Below are 17,529 nucleotides of genomic sequence, written 5' to 3'. Positions count from 1 at the left end.
GCGGTCCCGGCCCCAGCCCTGCCACGAAAAAGACGGTGCAAGTGGCTTGCTGTGAACGATCACGACTTCCAAGAACTCGTCAGTCGCTGTGATTGCGGAGATCCGAACCGTGACAGTATGCGGTTGTGGTGCTTATGTGCAGCAATGCGCACGCCGCTGAGAGGTACATCGTTCTCGCATTCCCCCTTCACCGCAGCAGCAGTACCATGTTCTGCCTGCGATGGGAGGCGTGTTTGCGCAGACGCACGCGAAACATTGTCAATTTTGTTCCTGTCCATTATCGTGCCACGCGACCACGCTAAACCGCATGCATGATCCTACTGCAAGGGACACGAGAACGAGCGGGTTCGAAAGCCGATGCTTCTTGCTGCTGCTGCAGCACGGCGGTGATCGGAGCCCGAGGCCAGTGAGATACATCTCTCCCGCATACTGTCTGCTCCTCCGCACTCCACCGCCCTCCCTCGGCGAACTCTACACCACACTCTCCGCCTCATGCAACGCCGACATTCACAGTTTCTTGCTTTCCTGCTGGAACAAACATGAGAGGCAGCATTGCCGCTGACGTGTGCAATCTAGACCTGCTGTTTGCTTACACTGCTCGCCAATCTGCAGCTCTCGGCTGAGCATTCGAGCAAGTCCATATATCGTCAGCTTCGTCAATGGCACAACCTGCAACTGTCGTTCTTGCACAGCTGGCTCACGCGAGCGATCTACGGAAGATCGACGGCCCGGAGTGAGGTCCGTGTCTGCCTGAGGATCTGTTCTCCAGCAACCGCGATAGTTTGGCCATGAGGTCACTCTGAGCTCGATAGCGCGTCCACAGCTGCAGTGTTCGCGCCATGGTGAAGCTGAATCCTGTATTGACCGCGAAAAGACAAACCATCACCACCACTTTGCCGCCCCATCGCCGCTTCTGCTCTTCAACATCGTCACCGGTTGCACATGGCTTGACACAGTAGACGCCATTCCCTCCTCACCTCCCCGCCTCTTCATCTCGCACACCTCCCCCCTCCGCCGCGAGCAGTGCTGCCTGATACCGCCGCCATGTCGTCCTGCTTCGGTTTCCGCAACAATGGCGATCAGTCCGAGCGAGAACCTCTGCTGCCTCAGTACAATGACGATACCGTGCTGCAGCGCGAGTTGCACCAGAAGCTCCACTCGTACCAGATGTACCGAGCCATCTCCAAAGGCTTCATGCCCTCCACCGAACAGTTGATCATCCACTTCCGCACCTTCCTCGCCAGCGAAGTCCTCAATCCAGAACATCCCGACTTGTCCAACAGTGGCCGCAGACTGATCAAGCAGATGCGACAATGGATCCAGCAGTTCATGGACCTGCTCGAGCACAAGAATGGCAAGGATCAGATTCAGGACATCATCTGGTTCTTGACCAAGAGCAGCATCTCCGTCGACGTGGAAGACATCACAGTGCGAGCACAAAAGGTCAAGGCAAGAGCGGACACCGCTGCCGCATATCAGAGTCTGCGCACCGTTGGCAGTTTGCTTCTGACCAACTCCGACTTCCGCATCTTCCTGAGCGATCTGAACACTATCGGCAAGGAGGTCTTCAGAGACTCTGCCTTTGCCTTGTCCAATGCTGCGGAAGATGTCGCGAAGAAGATCGACCCCTCCGAAGAGGAAAAGCAGAAGGTCGCAAAGCCCGGAGCTGATGATCAACCCGCTCCCACCGCAGAAGACTTGACCGGCGAAGCTGCAGAGGTCGCCAATGTGGTTGCTAACGGAACCGCCCAGGTCGCCAAGACCACTGTCGACAGCGCAGCGGACAAGCTGGAAGGTGACGAAGGTCAGGTTTTGGTGAATCGTCTCCAGCAGGCCGTTTCTAAACTTCGCAAGCGTCCTGATTATAACGACTCTGTCTCGACCTTGTCACTTCTGATCAAGAGATATGCCGTCGTCTACTCGAGAGCTGCAGAAGATGTCGCCAAAGTCGCCAAGAAAGATATCAACGAGAATGAGGCTCTCGACCGTACTGCTCAGAACATGTGGGCATTCATCACCAGCTTTGGCGACAAGCAGGAATGGGAGAAGACGGAAGAACTCTTCAAGCAGGTCCTCAGCCACCAAAACAAGGATCCGCAATTCGAGAGCACATTGAGCAAGGCCGGCGACTCCCTGCAAAAGCTACTCACCGATCCCAGCTTCCTCGAGCATGCTGACGATAAATTCAAGGAGCTCCGAGCTGAGTACAAGAAGTCGAGCAATGACAGCCATCTGGGCCAAGACATCCAGGCTTTCTTCCAGCAATTGGAGACTACCGTCTACAGTGTGCTCAAGGACGAGGATATTCACAGCCTGATCCAGACTACCCTGCGCATTTTCAGGCTGCTGTCTCCTGTCAACCAAGCTACCAATCCTGAGCTGCTACAAGACACCATCAATATCTTCGTGCCTCTACTCATCGCCGCAATTCAGTACATTCCCATCCCCCGACTGGAAATCAGCACGCCAGAGATCGACCTTCTGTTGGAGAACCTCATCATAGAGCCAGGGCACACAGTCAACCAGACCTCTTTCCTGCCTTACCGCCTCAAGGTGGAAACATACAACGACTTCGAACTCCGCAAAGCCAAGTTCCGTACCACTACTGCCATGACCAACCTTGTCACGATCAAGATCGACGGACTCTCTGTCAAGGCTGACGAAGTCGGCTTCTGGCTTCGCGCTCACAAGGGCATCCTCCGCCTCGCCGACGAAGGTATCGCCGGCTTCGCCCTCGACGAACGTGGCATCGACATCCACATCGACGTCGAAATTGCCAAAGACCGCCTCGAACAGATCCTTACCCTGCGCGCGGTACGCGTACACATCCACAAACTCAACTACAAAATGCGCAAATCCAAATTCTCCTGGCTTGGCTGGCTCATGAAACCTCTGCTGCGTCCTATCATCCGCAAAGTCATGGAAAAGCAACTCGCTTCCGCTCTGGCAGACTTCTTCCACGCTGCGAATCGCGAGATTCTGTTTGCCAGGGAACGACTGCGAGCTACAAGGATCGCTGATCCGGATGATGTGTTGACATTCTTCAAGGCTGTTGCGGCGAGGCTTACACCGGAAGAGGATCCAGATCTGTATACGAGGGTTGGTGTTACACAGCCGGGTAAGGGTGTGTTCAAGAATGTTTATGCGCCGGGCAGCATTGTGAAGGTGTGGAATGAGGAGGCTAGCAGGGCGACAGAGAGAGTAGAAGATTTTGATGCGGGAGGTTGGAGGAATGAGATTTTTGATACGCATGTTAGGACTTTGACTTGAAGAGGAGAAGTGATGCAATGGGAATCATGAGGTATGGGGATGAGATGGACGAGAAAAGTTGAGAACAGTACACGAGAGGGCAGAAAGTTATATAATTGTCAGAGGATCAATAGTACTCTCTATTATTAGAGATATGATATGTATACGATAAGTCGAGTGAAGCGGCAGTAGCAGCGCACTATAAAAGGATTAGTTACCTTTCCCCTCTTTCCTCGGACCGGACAATAAATGAATGACAAGCTCGGCATCAACTACACATTACGACCATTCACAGCTCTTGCGAACCTAATTTCCCCCCACATTTCATACATCCCTTTCTATCCCGACACTCACAACATCGCAGCTGCAAAGCCCACAGCGGCCATCACAAGTCCAAGCCCAGTAACAGCGCCTACATTCTTCCCCGCTCCACTCGAACCACTACCACCACCAGCAGAGGAACTAGCACTAGCACTCGGACCCGACGAAGCCGTCGTAGCGACTGGAGTCGCAGCATCCGCCTCAGAAGAAGAAGAAGCAGAAGGCATCATCATCGAATCCGTCGCAGCAGCAGCAGCAGTATCAGTAGAAGTGGAAGCCTCCGACATCATAGTACTCGCCGCTCCCTCAGTCTCAGTAGCAGTCATTGTGCCTGTAAAAGCTCCTCCTCCGCCGCCTCCTCCGCATTCAGCTTCTGTTCCGACGCAAATGCAAGCGCCGAGTTCTTGTGTTGCGGCCGGGTCGCAGGTATCTTGTGTTCCGCAGCAGCCGGAGAAACAGCAGCCGCCTGTTGCGCCGTTGTTGTAGAAGCGGCACTAGAGATTTTAACATGACTGGTTAGAAGAGGTTTGTATTTTTCGATTTGGTTTTTTTTTTTGGTTGGGCTTGAGGTGGGCGGTGGGAAAGGGAGGTTTTGGTGCGTCTGGAGGAAAGGGAAGGGAGGGGTAAGAAAGAGAGAGACGTACGCAATCTGTGCGACCATTACCGCATTGATCTGCATCGGGGGCGTCGCATGCGACGGAATTCTGGCGTTTGGAGAGGAAGGCGAGGACGCCGCCGGGACTGTCGAGAGGGCCGCCAGACGAGGCATGAGGGATGGGGTTGCGTCGGAAGACCATGACGGGTTCGGCTGTCGCTGCGGCGCTGGCGGACAATAGGGCCATGATGGGGAGGAGTTTGGAATGCATGTTTTGCTGGATTTAGGTGTTGAAGGATAGAAATCTGATTGTCGTTGATGAAATTGATCGCTCTGACAATACAAGGCTTGAGATGGAGAAAGTGGCACGGAGAGGGATTAATTTATACACTTCTTCTTTGCCAACCCATCTCGCCACCATGGGGGCTTGAGGTCTGTGCCTGAGAATGGAGAGGAGATAAAACTTACACCAGTTCTTCGTCGCATGGCCATGACAGCTGAATGTGCCGCTGGTTGCTTCTTGGCCAGCACGTTTCTATGGCGGTGGCGGAGACACCAAGCGCTTGTTTCTTGATCATGAGATCGTAATTTCTGGAAGCCATCGTACCATCCTCAGGAATCATAATTCGATGAAGGAATGTGTCTTGTCTTGTGCGGAGATCAGCAGCCACGACTACGCTCTTGCTGCTGTTGCGAGCTGTAAGTCGACTCGAGGTCCTCGTCCAGATAACAACCACGCTCTGCTCCTGTTCTGCCCCATTTCCATACGATTTCACCAGACGGCAGAGCAACAAGAGCCGAAGGTCATTTATTGCTGCGGTGGTGTGATGTCAGGCCACGCGAAAGAGTCAATCCAAGAGGCCGCCAATGGCACACTATGGTGGCGTTGTTTCTGCCACTAGACATTCGCTTACGGTTCTTGGCAGGGCTCCGGCCTCACATATGAAGTCGCGATAGACTTTTGACTTGAGCATGAGCAGACGAACAGGTTGGGTATGGCGTTGGGTTGGTGTACTGGATCAGTGCACAGTGTCGTGGTGTAGTAGAAGTTGTAGACGAGTCCCGCTTATGACTGGTATCAGTAGAAACAAGGCCAGGCTTGCCTCCTGTGAGCCTGACAGAGGGCTTGCACGCCTTTTAATAACAGAATAGAAGCGTGATTCTATGCAGAGGATCCAGCACATCACAGGCGCCGGCTTTGCAAGTATTGGAAGCAAATAATATCACGAGAACGTTTTCCGCAGAATTATTACAGCCGAGTTGTGAAAGATGCAAATTTGCTGACTGGTCCGCTCAAGGGCGAAAGGCAAGCTGTGGCGTACTGCAAGTCGTTCTAGCAGGATTCAATGCTTTGCCGCAACGGCGGATAGGACAAGTTGTTGTCGTTGGTGATGCGGTGGTGCTTTCTTGGGCATCGCGCGTGGTTGAGGATCGGCAGTGAGCGTGGGTGGTCTTTTGCAAGTAGTTTGCCCACAGTCCGCAGTCTGTCCTCAAGGAATGTCGATCTCTGCATGTAACTGTAGCGTTGAGTACAAGTGATATAGCCACTCGGGACTGGCGTTGTCTTAAAGCTGCCAAGCAGCTCAACGTCGACTTTCGTCACCGTCCGGATGTTCAAGGTACCTTTGCATCACCCACACGGTCAAGAGCAAAGGTAGTCTCCATTTCCGTGATCTCGTTCGTTGTTGGAGAATGCGATGTCTATGGATTGGCGAACAACCAGACATCGGATATGCTGGGCAATGTTTGAAATGTTTACCCCGGATTTCAGAGCTGCAGGAAATTATGTGAGGTTCTCCTCGTGTGGTGGCGCCATTGGAAGGCAGATCTCCGTATTCATTGAGCTGCATTTCAGCTCATCAACAAAGTCAACCTGGCTCGAGGAGAAGGATTTCAATATTGTATTTTCGAGATCAGGCGTAGTGAATACCAGCTGTTTGGACCCAGAACTACGAGCTTCGACTTCCTGCTGAGTTGCCCAAACGTACTGCTGATGCTCTTCAGGATCCAGCTTCACAGCTGATGGTCGTCCTTCGTCATCAAGCTCAACTTCAACAAAGAATTTGAACTTGCAAATCATTTTTCCTGATCTGCTAGAGAAGAGTTCGCCCTGGCCAATCTGAGGCCCGATGCGGATAGCTGTGAGTCCGGTCTCTTCGAGCAGCTCACGGGCTGCGCCGTGCAAAATGCTTTCGTCGTCGTCATCGCAGGCACCACCGGGGATCTCCCAGCAACCAGGCATGCTGTCCGTCTCGGAGCGCTGTAGGAGAAGTATACGAGGCACCTCTGGCTCAGATCTGTCGAACACGAAGCATCCTGTTGCGATGTAAGAGTAGCGTGGATCTGGACGCGTCGCGAGGTATGTTTGCGGAGGTGTCGCGAATGATGAGACTTGCGGGTGGTACGTAAAGCCCGCAGCTTCTCGCTGTGATGAAGCTTGTGCCATAATCGGTTATGATTGTTCATCGATAATGATGTATACGGACATAGGAAGTGGCTGAGCAACGTGAAGAAGGGAGGACCCGCCGTTCCTGACTAAGCGGAGGTCTGTGCATGCTCTCCTGAGCTTGCTCTGGCTCTGGCACTGGTTCCACTCCAACTCCAATGCATCTTCAGATCGGACTTTAGTGCACCTACCATCTCGTTTCTTTGGCCGTACTCTTAGAATGATGGAGCATTCCTCTTTTGCTCACAAAAAGTCGAAGGTTGCACCTCCAGTCTTGCAGATGGCACATGCTGGCTATTTCCAGGTGTTACATCTGGATCTCTTGCTCACACAGCCTGTTGTAGAGCGCAAACACCACAGCGAGGCTGAGCCTGGGGATGAGTGCCGAGAACTCACTTAATAAAGAACTTGTTTGCCTCAAAATGGCTCGACTTGTGCGATCTTGCATCCGCAATGAAAGACACAATTACGCAATCCCCAGCAACCCGACCTTTAGCAGTCCCACTCCTGATTGGAGGCTGCTTAGCAAAACATTTTACATTGCGATGTGCAATGGCTTCTATCCGCATCCAGCAGAGTGCGACAATGGAAACAAAGAATTATCCTACTGGACGATGATGGGTCCAGAGCATTTTCCGAGGCTGGTACAATACTGTCAGGCTGGCTCCTCGAAGTCACAATTGCTGAAGGTATGCTGTTTACGATGATGTTTTATCTGATATGTCCGTCGCATTGATGGCTAGGGGTCCAGCTGCAACTGTGTTTTGTGGGAGATGTGCCATGAGCTGAAGGGTAAGTGTACCACTGCATTTGACACAATGCCTTCGTTCCGGAAACGGTATGGACAAAGGTGCTGCTCATCTCAAAGGACATTTGCAGCGAATGGCGGCTGCGAGAGAGAATCTGTGCCTGTGCATTCTCACAGCGTGGCCTGCCCTTCGACCAATTCCTTGCCACACTCTCTAGGGGAAGCCGCTAGTCAATACAACTCACTATACTGTGCGCTGATTAAATGCCACCAAAGAGGCGCAATACTGCTGCCAATGTTCCTATTGCTGGTGACTCCGATGAGTTTTGGCACGGGAGTTGTCAGTTCAGCCAGATTTTCGAATATACAGCTGATGATCTTCGCATGTCCGAGCTAAGCAATGGCATCTCTAAGATGTTTTCGCAGGATCTATTCGAAGTTGAGCAGGAAGGCAAACGATCACCACTATCGGACGCAATTTACAACGATGTCCTTGCTCCTTCTCTCCGCCTCGCAACGCACCTAATGTATTCAACGCTTCTGATCCCTTTCTGGTCAACGATATTTCTTGAAAAGCCATCATATTGGGAGGAGAGGAAGGATGAGACTCGATATGGTATGCAATATACGTATGAACAATTGGATCCCGATCGCAAGATCTTGAAGGCACACGCACGAAGAGCTAATGCTCAGCTGGGAACTATGCACGACTATGTCAACTATGTGTTCATGGATCGGTCAACAGACTTGAACACTATACAACAGGGTCTTTCCAGCGTTGTAATTCCTGGTGTCCCGAACGGTTATCGAAGTAGAATCAACATTGGGCTTAAAATGTTGCGCGATCTAGAGCAGGCAACGAAAGACGCTCACGACGTTCCTCAGCTTCTCGTTCGACGTTTTCATTTCGCAGTCTGCCTTGTTCATGAACTAGGTCATGCTGCTTTCAACCGAGTCAACGGCAAGGTCGATTGTGAGCCTTTCTTCGGTAACGAGATTATTTCCGAGCTGGGGTTCGAGCTCGAGAGACAACTTTTTGACGGGCGTCTGGACTTCGTCTTCAATAAGTCGAAAGCTCAGGGTATACGTAGTCGATTTCAGCGTCACAAGTTCAATGGAAATTGGAGTGCTCTTGATGGCATGTATGTCCTTTGGGACTACCCGAATCAGAAGACTGTGGAAGATTATCATGGGACGCCCAGTCTACAGAAGCGATATGACCCGAAAAGACAACGGAACTGCGATATGGCCTGGCGAGTGCCGTTGAGTCACCTACAGAAGTTCTTCGATGACAGATTCTGGGAATCCGCAGCGTGTGCTGACAGAATCAATTGGCAGCCAGAGAGGAGATTAGGTAAGTCACTTTACTACATCACCTTCCAACCCACGTGGCTGTCAATGTTGTGTTCGATCAACTCACGATAATTACAGGATACTCCTTCCAAGCGGAGGAGGGAGGAACATGCAATGTCTTCCCGATCGCGCGCCCCTCGGACGAAGATGATAATGAAAAGGAGGAAGGCCGAAAGTACCTATTCAACAAGACATATATCCGGACCACGTATGGCGATATTATACTGAGGGATCCAGATTCGGACCCAGTCTCAGATTTAAGAAGACAGCACTATGAAGCTGCCCACTGGCATACGAAGAAAGAGACAGAACTGCCATGGTTCACGTCTCGAAAGCATGTGGATAGATATTGGGACATGACAGAAGGCAATATCAACTACCACAAGCGACGCGATATTCTCAATCGCTTGTGGCTCGCCATATACGATGCTCCTGTGTCGCTGAGCGAATTCGACATTGGCACTGCAGAGAAGAAAGTTGGCGCAACGAGACGACTGATGGGAAAGAAGATCAAGAAATTGATAGCTGAGTACAGGAAAACTCGACAATCTTTGCCTCGACTGCCTGGAACCAACCTGATCAAACGCAACGGACAACCCCCGGTCGATGTGGAACGCTTACTTGGCTATTTGATTGAGCTAGAAGGCCATCAACTCGAAGATCTTCTGGGCGATATCGAAGAGGCGAAAACATGGAACATGGAAGGCGACCAAGACCCAGACATTGAAAGCAACGAACACCCAGATGTTGAAGAGCCTGAAGTTGAGGATCTCGCGTTTACGTATTTTGCTCGTTGGGAGAAGTGCAATCCGCTATGGAAGAACGAACCAATGCTCACCAAGCTCGACTCCACGCCTTCCAAGCTTTCGTCTGCGCAGAAATTGGCATATGCACGGCAGAAGCTTTCGACTGCGACACCACCTCCGCACTTCTCTCGCGAAGTACTCCTCCCGAGGCTGCAAACACTACCAGAAGAGCGACCCGATTCTCTTTCCCCTGGTTCAATGGAACCTGGTACAAAGAATTCTGGCTTCAAATTCGACAACAAGAATACTAAGCATTTTCGCTCCCCTGATCCATTTACTGACAGACCAATAACCGAAACCATCCCAGGACTGCCATTTGACAGCACCGGCCATAAACCTCAGCCGCACATAAATAGCAGCCCTCTATCGACTCCGTCTCGCAAGAGGAACTCTGCACGCGCGGTTGAAGAGCAGAGCAATCGGAATTATATTCCGGAAGGTCCGCTGTCTGCTCCTGCAGAGATTATGGGGCCACCGTCGGCCGGTTGCGCAAGGATGTTGGACCAGGATAGTGAAGAGGGTATTGATTTGGAGCAGCATCATCGTGTGAAGAGAGCGAGAACAGGGATGAATGCAGATATGATCACGGCACAAGAAGGATATGATGACAGTTTTGGACAGGGAGAGGGGAAAGAGGGGGAGGAAGAAGAGGATCAAGTGGAGAATCAAGATGAGAACCAAGAAACAATTGATGATATGGACATAGACGAGGGCTAGAGTTACATCTTACGAAGCAGTCCAGTGCTCGTGCCATCGTTGTTGAAGTCACATGGAGTGCAAGTATAGCAATAGTCATCGAATAAGCACAACTTACGCTGTCGAGCATCAATTTACAGAACCCCAAATCAGAATATCAAGGGCAGTCTTGGAGAGACATCACCGTGCAGAGCGTACGGTAAATACAAATTTTCCAGATGCTGTGCGACTATAGATGCCAGCAGAGCTTCACAACTTTGAAGCATAGCACTCAACCAAATGTGTTAGGTAAACGCTTTCAGAATGGGCAAAGAGTATTAGTGGACCGATTAACATACATTGACTGCAGATCTTCATAGCACAGATAGTATCGACGAAACCTTTCCGAAGTTTGGCGCCGTATGAGTTCTGTTCCTGCGTGCGTTTACCAAAAGCAACCACTGCACTTTAAAATCGTTGAGCCAATGAGCCAAATGGCCGTGTGTCTCTTGGGCGACAGTACGAATGCCTCCAATGCGAAATTGATCGTGGTATAAGGTATCCGGAACCGTCGTACCGGTTGCCGGAAGGGGCAATTGATCACCAAACGGTGCTCCGCTTCACCAAACGGCTCACATTTGCCGTACCAAATCGTCCACTCTCTACGCTGGGATCAGCCCTCCATATATGCTGGTGCAACAGAACTCTTCCGCCGCTCTTGTTCCATTATTCTTCCAGCGGAACAAGTGATAATTAATTTTCAGTATCTCATAGAAGAAGTCCAGCATCCAGCCCACTTAACAACATCCGCATACAGGTCCAGAAATGCACTTCTCACAAGCGATCCTTCTTGCGGCAATCAGTGTTGCAGCACGAGCTGCAATCTGCCCCGATGGATACTACAGCGAAGCATCCTGCTGTCCCGCGAACACTGATGCACCAGTCTCGGATTGCAACCTTCGTAAGGCCGTTCTCAATAGCGCTTGTTTGACAGTGACTGACGAAACAATGTTAAGCTTCTGATCGCAGCTCATTCGACAAAATTACGTCTTCCTGTCAGGAGGCTGGGACTGTAGCTCAGTGCTGCGCTATCCCGACATCAGAGACGGATAATGAACTTCCCATCGTGGTCATGCGTGACAGCTTGACCGAAGGGAGAGAAATGTTGTGATGACAGATAACAAGCTCTGGACGCATGTGCGGAGGAGCCCAATCCAAGACATTCGAATGTTTTACCCAGCTAGGATTTATATCATAATTTTCCACTTCGCGTACTGAGAGCACACACTGAGTGGCACAGTTCTCAGCTCAGTCTGAAGCATATCGTAATCGTTATACCAGATTTTCTGTCAGCCTTGTCTCCGTCACAGGAGCTTAATACTGGCTTAGTCTCTTCCCAGTAAGTGAGCCAAAGTATCAGTTCTAGACCTTAGTGTAGAGCTCGGATCTGGGTCAATATGATTCTCTTCTGTTCTAGATGTGACTCGCAGCATCGTTGAATGTAATTGGCGGCACTTGTGAACGACGAGCGAGATCGCGCGGCCCCATCAAAATTTATGGCATCCAAGGTTTGATAACACTAATTCTTCAACGGTGCTTCCCACCGTTTCTGGAATACCACAATTTCTTGCAACTGTATAAATGTTCGGCCCAAGCACCACTTCGCCGCGAGAAAATCTCCAATTTTGGGACGAAGATCGGACCCGGATCATCTAAGAAGCGTGCATTTTTGGAAGTAATCGCCAACCGACACGGAATACAATGAAGCTCTTTCAAGCACTCTTCTTCGCCACCGCGAGCTCCGCAATCGCGACGTCTACTCTTCGCATCCGCGAAGACCCTTGCAGCAATTCGCTTTCCCGTGCGGTAGCTCAATGTTGCAGTGGCGACGAGTTGTCACTAGCAGACTTGAGCTGCGCCGATCGTGAGCAAGTCAAAGTCTTTCTTGCGCACTCGAGGCTGACGAAATATGTTCAAGCGAGCGACAGCAGTTCCCTGGAGGCGATTCAGGCCTCCTGCCAAGAAGTCGGAGGAGCGGCAAAGTGCTGTTCCGTGGGACCTGGCGGCGGCAGCACGATTTGTAACGATCTGGCTTGAATTAATAGAGTGCGCTGTGAAGCCATAGCATTGAGATCAGTCTACGGTCAAACAAGGAGCAAGCTAAGGTTGTGTCTTCCAAAAGTCAAGGGAATATATCTCTCAGCTAGCGTTCATTAGATATCCTGGGTTGCCAAGTGTTGCACTACTTGCATAAAGCTGAGATGTGTGCATAAAAGATAGGAATGGTTTGGAGAGCGGGTTTGTGGGCCTCGGAGTCGCAAAATAAGCAGCCGAAATAACATAGTAACGGGTGACGTCTACAAAAGCTATCGGGAGCTATGTGTTGGAGTAAGTCCCTTTGAAGTCATTGGTGGCAGAAGTCAGAGCGTGCATATGATCGACATGATTGCTACTGATCGCAACTGCTAGTCTCGGCCGGACCAAGTCTCTTGCCGTTTCTCTCCGGACTCCAATCGATAGTTCTGAACACCAGAGGGCTGCCTGTATATCTAGCTTTCTTCTCAATCCGCTACGACGACATACACCTTCATCTCTTTCCTTTGTGAGCTCTATCTGCCTGTATTTCTACGCACCCGTCAACATGAAACTTCACGTTGCACTTCTCGCTGTTGCAGCAAGCTTTGCTGCTGCTCAATCGACATCCAATTCCGAAAATCAACAGAAGTGTCCGCTCCCAGGCAATGACCTGCCTATGTGCGTGTCCTATAGTGTCATACGAGTTGCCCGTGGATGTCATAGCTGTAAGATAACTAGCTGCAAGGCTGCATGTCTGAGTGCTAATGAGATTTCCCAGCTCCTGACCAAGAATTCAAGGCCTTGTGCAAGTCGCAGGGGGCGGCGGCGAAGTGTTGTGATGTGAGTTGAACCCTGGCTCGTGATGTGGAGCGCTCAGTATCGATTTTGGACCCCACCGTCGATGTTCTGGACAGTTGAGACTGACCAAACGTGAAGCAAAAATCCTCCGACCTGCTAGCTCCTATGAGCCACTACAGCCAAATTATGGACATCCTGGACAAAACCGCTCTCAAGTTTCCTTGGCGCTGAGTGTGACTGGATCTCTTTACCGCCATTTCCCGTCTGTACACACTCAACCACTCTGAGAGGCAATCAGCAGCTACCTGAGCCTTGTTGACGACAGCTCAGACCGAGCCGGCCGAAAGAGAACGTCGCTCCTTCGAGACATTTCCTAACATCGTATTACTCAGATTGGATCATCGTGTATTTAATCAGAAATTTGCACAACAGACTGGAAAGAAAATAGATGCATCTGGCTGGGCCGATGCTGCTGTGTCAGCTCAGTTATACTGTCTGGAATCTCCAATGGATGGCCGGTCTGAATGCAGCGTTGTGTCCGCACATTGTTTGTACCTTCTCTGCAACTTAATTTAGTGTATAAGAATACACTCCAAGGCCTGCGTGGGATGCGAAATATATGGCTGGGTGAGACTTCACAAGGAACAGATTTTTGTGCTTCCAGCTGCAATTCCAGTGTCAATGCTTATCAATCTGCGAGGATCGTGGAACTCCTTCATAGAAGAGAAGTCCGAGGCCATTGTCAGAAGAATCTAGATGGCGGATTTGCGAGATTGCCTACTCAGTCGTCCAATCCTTTCATCTATTTTGAGAGCAAGTATTGGATTTTCGAACATCTCCGGAATACGTCTTATCGCCAATTGCAACCTGATATCTTGACAGACACGACATATCTTTGACCTTCAAAATTCGAACATCGGATTTGTGAGCATTGAATCATTTCGCATAGCGCGTTCTTTGTAAAGCTATCATGATTGCGTTTCACTGAGCGTCCTTGCGAATCGCATTGTGAGTGAACTGGCGACCATCGTGGCGTCAGTCGGACCATTAGCGCCATGCCGTTGGAGGAGAGAGATGATAGCACGGTCCTGATTCTTTACTGCATAGTCCAGACAGCTGTTGCCAAAAACATCTGTTGAGTTCGGGTTCGCACCGTATTCCAATAAAAGCTCAGCAACCTCGATCTGGCGGCGGTAGCATGCAACTTCCAATGGTGTGGATCTGTTTCGCCCACTCTTCCAGTCTATGTAGGACGAACGGCTTGGGTCATCGAAATTTACCAGTCCTTGGCTTAGCATGATCTCCACCACAGGCTCCAAACCGAATGAAGCAGCGTAATACAGTGGAGTGGCTGCGTCGGCTGAGTTCGTGCGATCGCCGAGAATGACCTGCATCCACATTGCAAATTTTTGGCCACTCTTCTCGTCTGTGTCGCGTTTATGCATGCCCAAGAGCTTGAAAATTTGTCGTAGCTCCCCACCATGGAAGGTATTGCCATTCCACAGATGCATACTTGCATGTACGGCCCACATGGTGCCTGCGTAGTTGAGGAAGGGATATGAATCAAAGCAAGCACACGGTTGCATGTGGTCGCAGTTGCAGGAATCGGGATCGAAGTCGTCCAGCAGCAAGTATGTGAGAGACTTCGATATGATATCCGGTGTACAGTTCTCTCGACTCATCCCGAACTCAGAGACATCAGAGTCTAGAATAATTTCAGATTCAAGAGTAGCTCGAACAGAGCTGTGAGCTAGAGATACGGTATTTGTGGCTGCACTGTACGATATTAGACCTTGGCATAATCGAAGTACAGTTTCTGGAGGCTGTAACCTGCAGCTGTCGTCCATCGAGGATTGGCCAGCTTCGATCACTACGGCTTCAGCGAGCTCGTTCAGTGTCAAGGGACGGTAAGCATAGCTCAACCACATTAAGGCCTCCCGAACCCAAGGCTTGACTGCGGGTGGTATTCTTCGAAGGATGTTTATATAGGTCGAGTCCAGTGAGCCTGGCAATTGTGTGAGTGTCTTCGTCACCATCTTGGCCGTCAGACATCCGGAGAGCAAGGTCATCTGACATTCTACCCAGCGAAACATGCCTCTTGCTTGTGGAACGACCACATCTACAATGCTTTGTTCTCCAGCTTGGACAAGTAGATGGCTGGTACGCACGACACGCCTCACATACTGCTCGATGTCGCTGTCCACTTCCTCGGGGCCCATGTTGACCTCGATACATCTCGTCGAGATGGGATCATGAGCGTATGGGGTTGAAGATACCACAAAGCGAATGTTCTTGGAGTGCTCTGTAAGCCTCACCATATACGCTCTGAGATTCTCCTCGTCTCTGCTCTCATTCACGGCATCCAGAACCAATATCGTTGGACCAATCTCATCCACGGCATCCACAAGCGCATCTTCCAAGAGTGTCATTGACAGCCTTTTCTTTCTCGACTCCAGCTCAGCGAATGGATCAAGAATCGATGGCTTGTGCGATGCGACCTGTACCAGCCAGGAGCCAAGCACGTTCCGCATGTCTTGAGACGCTTCGTCGTTGAACATGCAATAGAAGTAACATAGCTTCATTGTCTTGTGAGTGGTCTTGATATGCTCAATGGCCTTCGAGATCACGGTCGTCTTTCCCGCTCCAGAACTGCCGTAGAGCGCTAAAATGCGCTTTTCCGAATGAGGCTCATCGAGCCACGGCTGTAGAATGTCCACGAACCAAGTCCCTGAATGTGTGCCTTCCCAGACACTACATGCCTCTTCGTGAGCAAGGTCAGGGGATACTGGTGCAAGGAAGTTGACGATACGTTTCTGGTTTTGTTAGTAGAGCTCGGAAGACACGATGCCGGTAAGACTTCGCAGTTCATCTTTTAGCGTTTGCATATCCAGAGCTGCAGACTGTTGGGCGCCCATCATGATCATGATGATAGAGGTATTAATTCTTGCGAGTCTCGCCAGGACTTGCTCAATCTCCTTCTGTTTGAACGGCCAGAGCCATGACTGTTTTGCACGCTCGAACCTGGATCCTGAAATTTGCATGCGATGCAGTAGATCATCAACGATGGATCTGGCATTGGCGACACAGTCCGAAAGTCCATTGTCGGCAATCTTGTGTGATCTTTGTGACTTGATATCTTCTAGCACTCCTCTGAGCGCCGATAGCTCTCGACAGAGACTCGTGATCTGATCCTGAGCGCCCTTGACTTCGTGGCCGTACTCTATCAAGTTCTTGATGAGGACCCCGACTTGTAGCGCGAGGGCAGCGGGATCTGCCATGCCGTTTGCCGGGAGTGGTCAGAGGATCAACGAACAGCGAAGGTCGTCAAGCTCAGCTCGGCTTTCGAAACCGAGCTGCATGTTGACTAAACCATTTCTCGACAGAGCAGCTCGATACAGCTTCCAGTAAGTGGAGCAACATGCATACAGAGCTTGCTGCACTAACGTGACACGAAATCCTACTAACTCAGAATCAACTTTTAATGGATTTGAATCGCGGCAGGAGCATGACTCTACCCCGATATACTTCACAGTAACTCTCATCTCTCCCTTGTGTGCATGTGAGTACACAGTTCTGGTCCATGTATACTCTTCATTCCCAACCATAGAATAGTTGATCGTCGATACCCACTGGCTCAGCACTCCACTTCCTCACGGTGCACCTCCTCCCAACTACCAGCCAGTTGCCAGCAGCTGCATGCTCTGCAAGTCTCACAAGCAAATGTTGGTCTGCAATTCTCACACCAATTACACACCGAGCACGCTGTGCAGCCCACTCTTCGCTTGCATCCTGTACAATTCTTGCAACCCTGTACGTGTTCGCAGCTGATGACGGCGACACATTCGAGGCATGCGCGACACATAAGACAGGTTCCACAGTCTGGGCAGAGTGCCATGTTCTCTGTGCTCTTCGAACTTTTGATGTTCTGGTGGAAGTGTTAGTAAGACAGCTCGAGTCTAGAGTGCGCCTACATGGGCAGGTGATCAGGGATAGACTTACCTGCGATTGAGGTTCCGACTCGCTCTCCTGTGAGGAATTCGTTTTGGTCGGCGAGTCGGGTTGTTCCATTTCGAGCTGTTGCGTCATTCCGAGCTTGTGTTCGAAGTTTGGTCTCGATGCGTTGTCTTTGTTGGTGTTTATAATTAGTTTTTCGTGGTTGAAGTAGTTGTTATATATGCGTTGAGAAGTGTGGAAGAGCACGTTGATGCCAGGCATGTCATCCCCTACTAGCGCGTGTGAATCAAGCACGTGGAATGTGCAGCTTGCGCAAGTGAAGCAAACATCCTTTTCCTTGCGACAAGATTCACAGCTGCCCACCCGGGATACTGTGTCTCCAGTGATTCAAGCCTGCGAGTGGCAAAATTCCTCCAAGAGAACCGTGAATGACTAGCATTCACACAGACAACCTTCTCGTGGGTCTCCAAGGCTCGAGTCTGCATATCAGTCCTTGAAGAGGGCCAGA

At 50.6% G+C, this 17,529-nt stretch overlaps 7 protein-coding genes across 7 annotated transcripts; 4 read left to right on the top strand and 3 right to left on the bottom strand.

The window, feature by feature from the left end:
* Nucleotides 1-1,044: 1,044 nt before the first annotated feature.
* On the top strand, nucleotides 1,045-3,270 carry CKM354_001131000 (uncharacterized protein; the record flags this gene model as incomplete). The annotated part of the gene is made up of 1 exon (XM_044806794.1): nucleotides 1,045-3,270. One exon carries the CDS (start codon nucleotides 1,045-1,047, stop codon nucleotides 3,268-3,270), a length of 2,226 nt encoding a protein of 741 aa, XP_044662729.1.
* Nucleotides 3,271-3,498: 228 nt separating this feature from the next.
* On the top strand, nucleotides 3,499-4,056 carry CKM354_001130900 (uncharacterized protein; the record flags this gene model as incomplete). Its single annotated transcript, XM_044806793.1, has 1 exon — nucleotides 3,499-4,056. The coding sequence occupies one exon, from the start codon at nucleotides 3,499-3,501 to the stop codon at nucleotides 4,054-4,056; it is 558 nt and encodes a 185-aa protein (XP_044662728.1).
* Nucleotides 4,057-4,794: 738 nt separating this feature from the next.
* Nucleotides 4,795-5,111, top strand: CKM354_001130800 (uncharacterized protein; the record flags this gene model as incomplete). The annotated part of the gene is made up of 2 exons (XM_044806792.1): nucleotides 4,795-4,864; nucleotides 4,945-5,111. The coding sequence occupies 2 exons, from the start codon at nucleotides 4,795-4,797 to the stop codon at nucleotides 5,109-5,111; spliced, it is 237 nt and encodes a 78-aa protein (XP_044662727.1).
* An 837-nt stretch (nucleotides 5,112-5,948) lies between these two features.
* Nucleotides 5,949-6,611, bottom strand: CKM354_001130700 (uncharacterized protein; the record flags this gene model as incomplete). Its single annotated transcript, XM_044806791.1, has 1 exon — nucleotides 5,949-6,611. One exon carries the CDS (start codon nucleotides 6,609-6,611, stop codon nucleotides 5,949-5,951), a length of 663 nt encoding a protein of 220 aa, XP_044662726.1.
* A 1,012-nt stretch (nucleotides 6,612-7,623) lies between these two features.
* Nucleotides 7,624-10,235, top strand: CKM354_001130600 (uncharacterized protein; the record flags this gene model as incomplete). The annotated part of the gene is made up of 2 exons (XM_044806790.1): nucleotides 7,624-8,713; nucleotides 8,791-10,235. The coding sequence occupies 2 exons, from the start codon at nucleotides 7,624-7,626 to the stop codon at nucleotides 10,233-10,235; spliced, it is 2,535 nt and encodes an 844-aa protein (XP_044662725.1).
* A 3,800-nt stretch (nucleotides 10,236-14,035) lies between these two features.
* Nucleotides 14,036-15,649, bottom strand: CKM354_001130500 (uncharacterized protein; the record flags this gene model as incomplete). Its single annotated transcript, XM_044806789.1, has 1 exon — nucleotides 14,036-15,649. The coding sequence occupies one exon, from the start codon at nucleotides 15,647-15,649 to the stop codon at nucleotides 14,036-14,038; it is 1,614 nt and encodes a 537-aa protein (XP_044662724.1).
* Nucleotides 15,650-15,889: 240 nt separating this feature from the next.
* Nucleotides 15,890-16,345, bottom strand: CKM354_001130400 (uncharacterized protein; the record flags this gene model as incomplete). Its single annotated transcript, XM_044806788.1, has 1 exon — nucleotides 15,890-16,345. The coding sequence occupies one exon, from the start codon at nucleotides 16,343-16,345 to the stop codon at nucleotides 15,890-15,892; it is 456 nt and encodes a 151-aa protein (XP_044662723.1).
* Between the last annotated feature and the right edge of the window lie 1,184 nt (nucleotides 16,346-17,529).

This window comes from Cercospora kikuchii (genome assembly GCF_019650295.1).
Source record: "Cercospora kikuchii DNA, contig_00008, whole genome shotgun sequence".
Taxonomy (NCBI): Eukaryota; Fungi; Ascomycota; class Dothideomycetes; order Mycosphaerellales; family Mycosphaerellaceae; genus Cercospora; species Cercospora kikuchii.
This window is presented reverse-complemented; position numbering and strand designations above follow the sequence as displayed.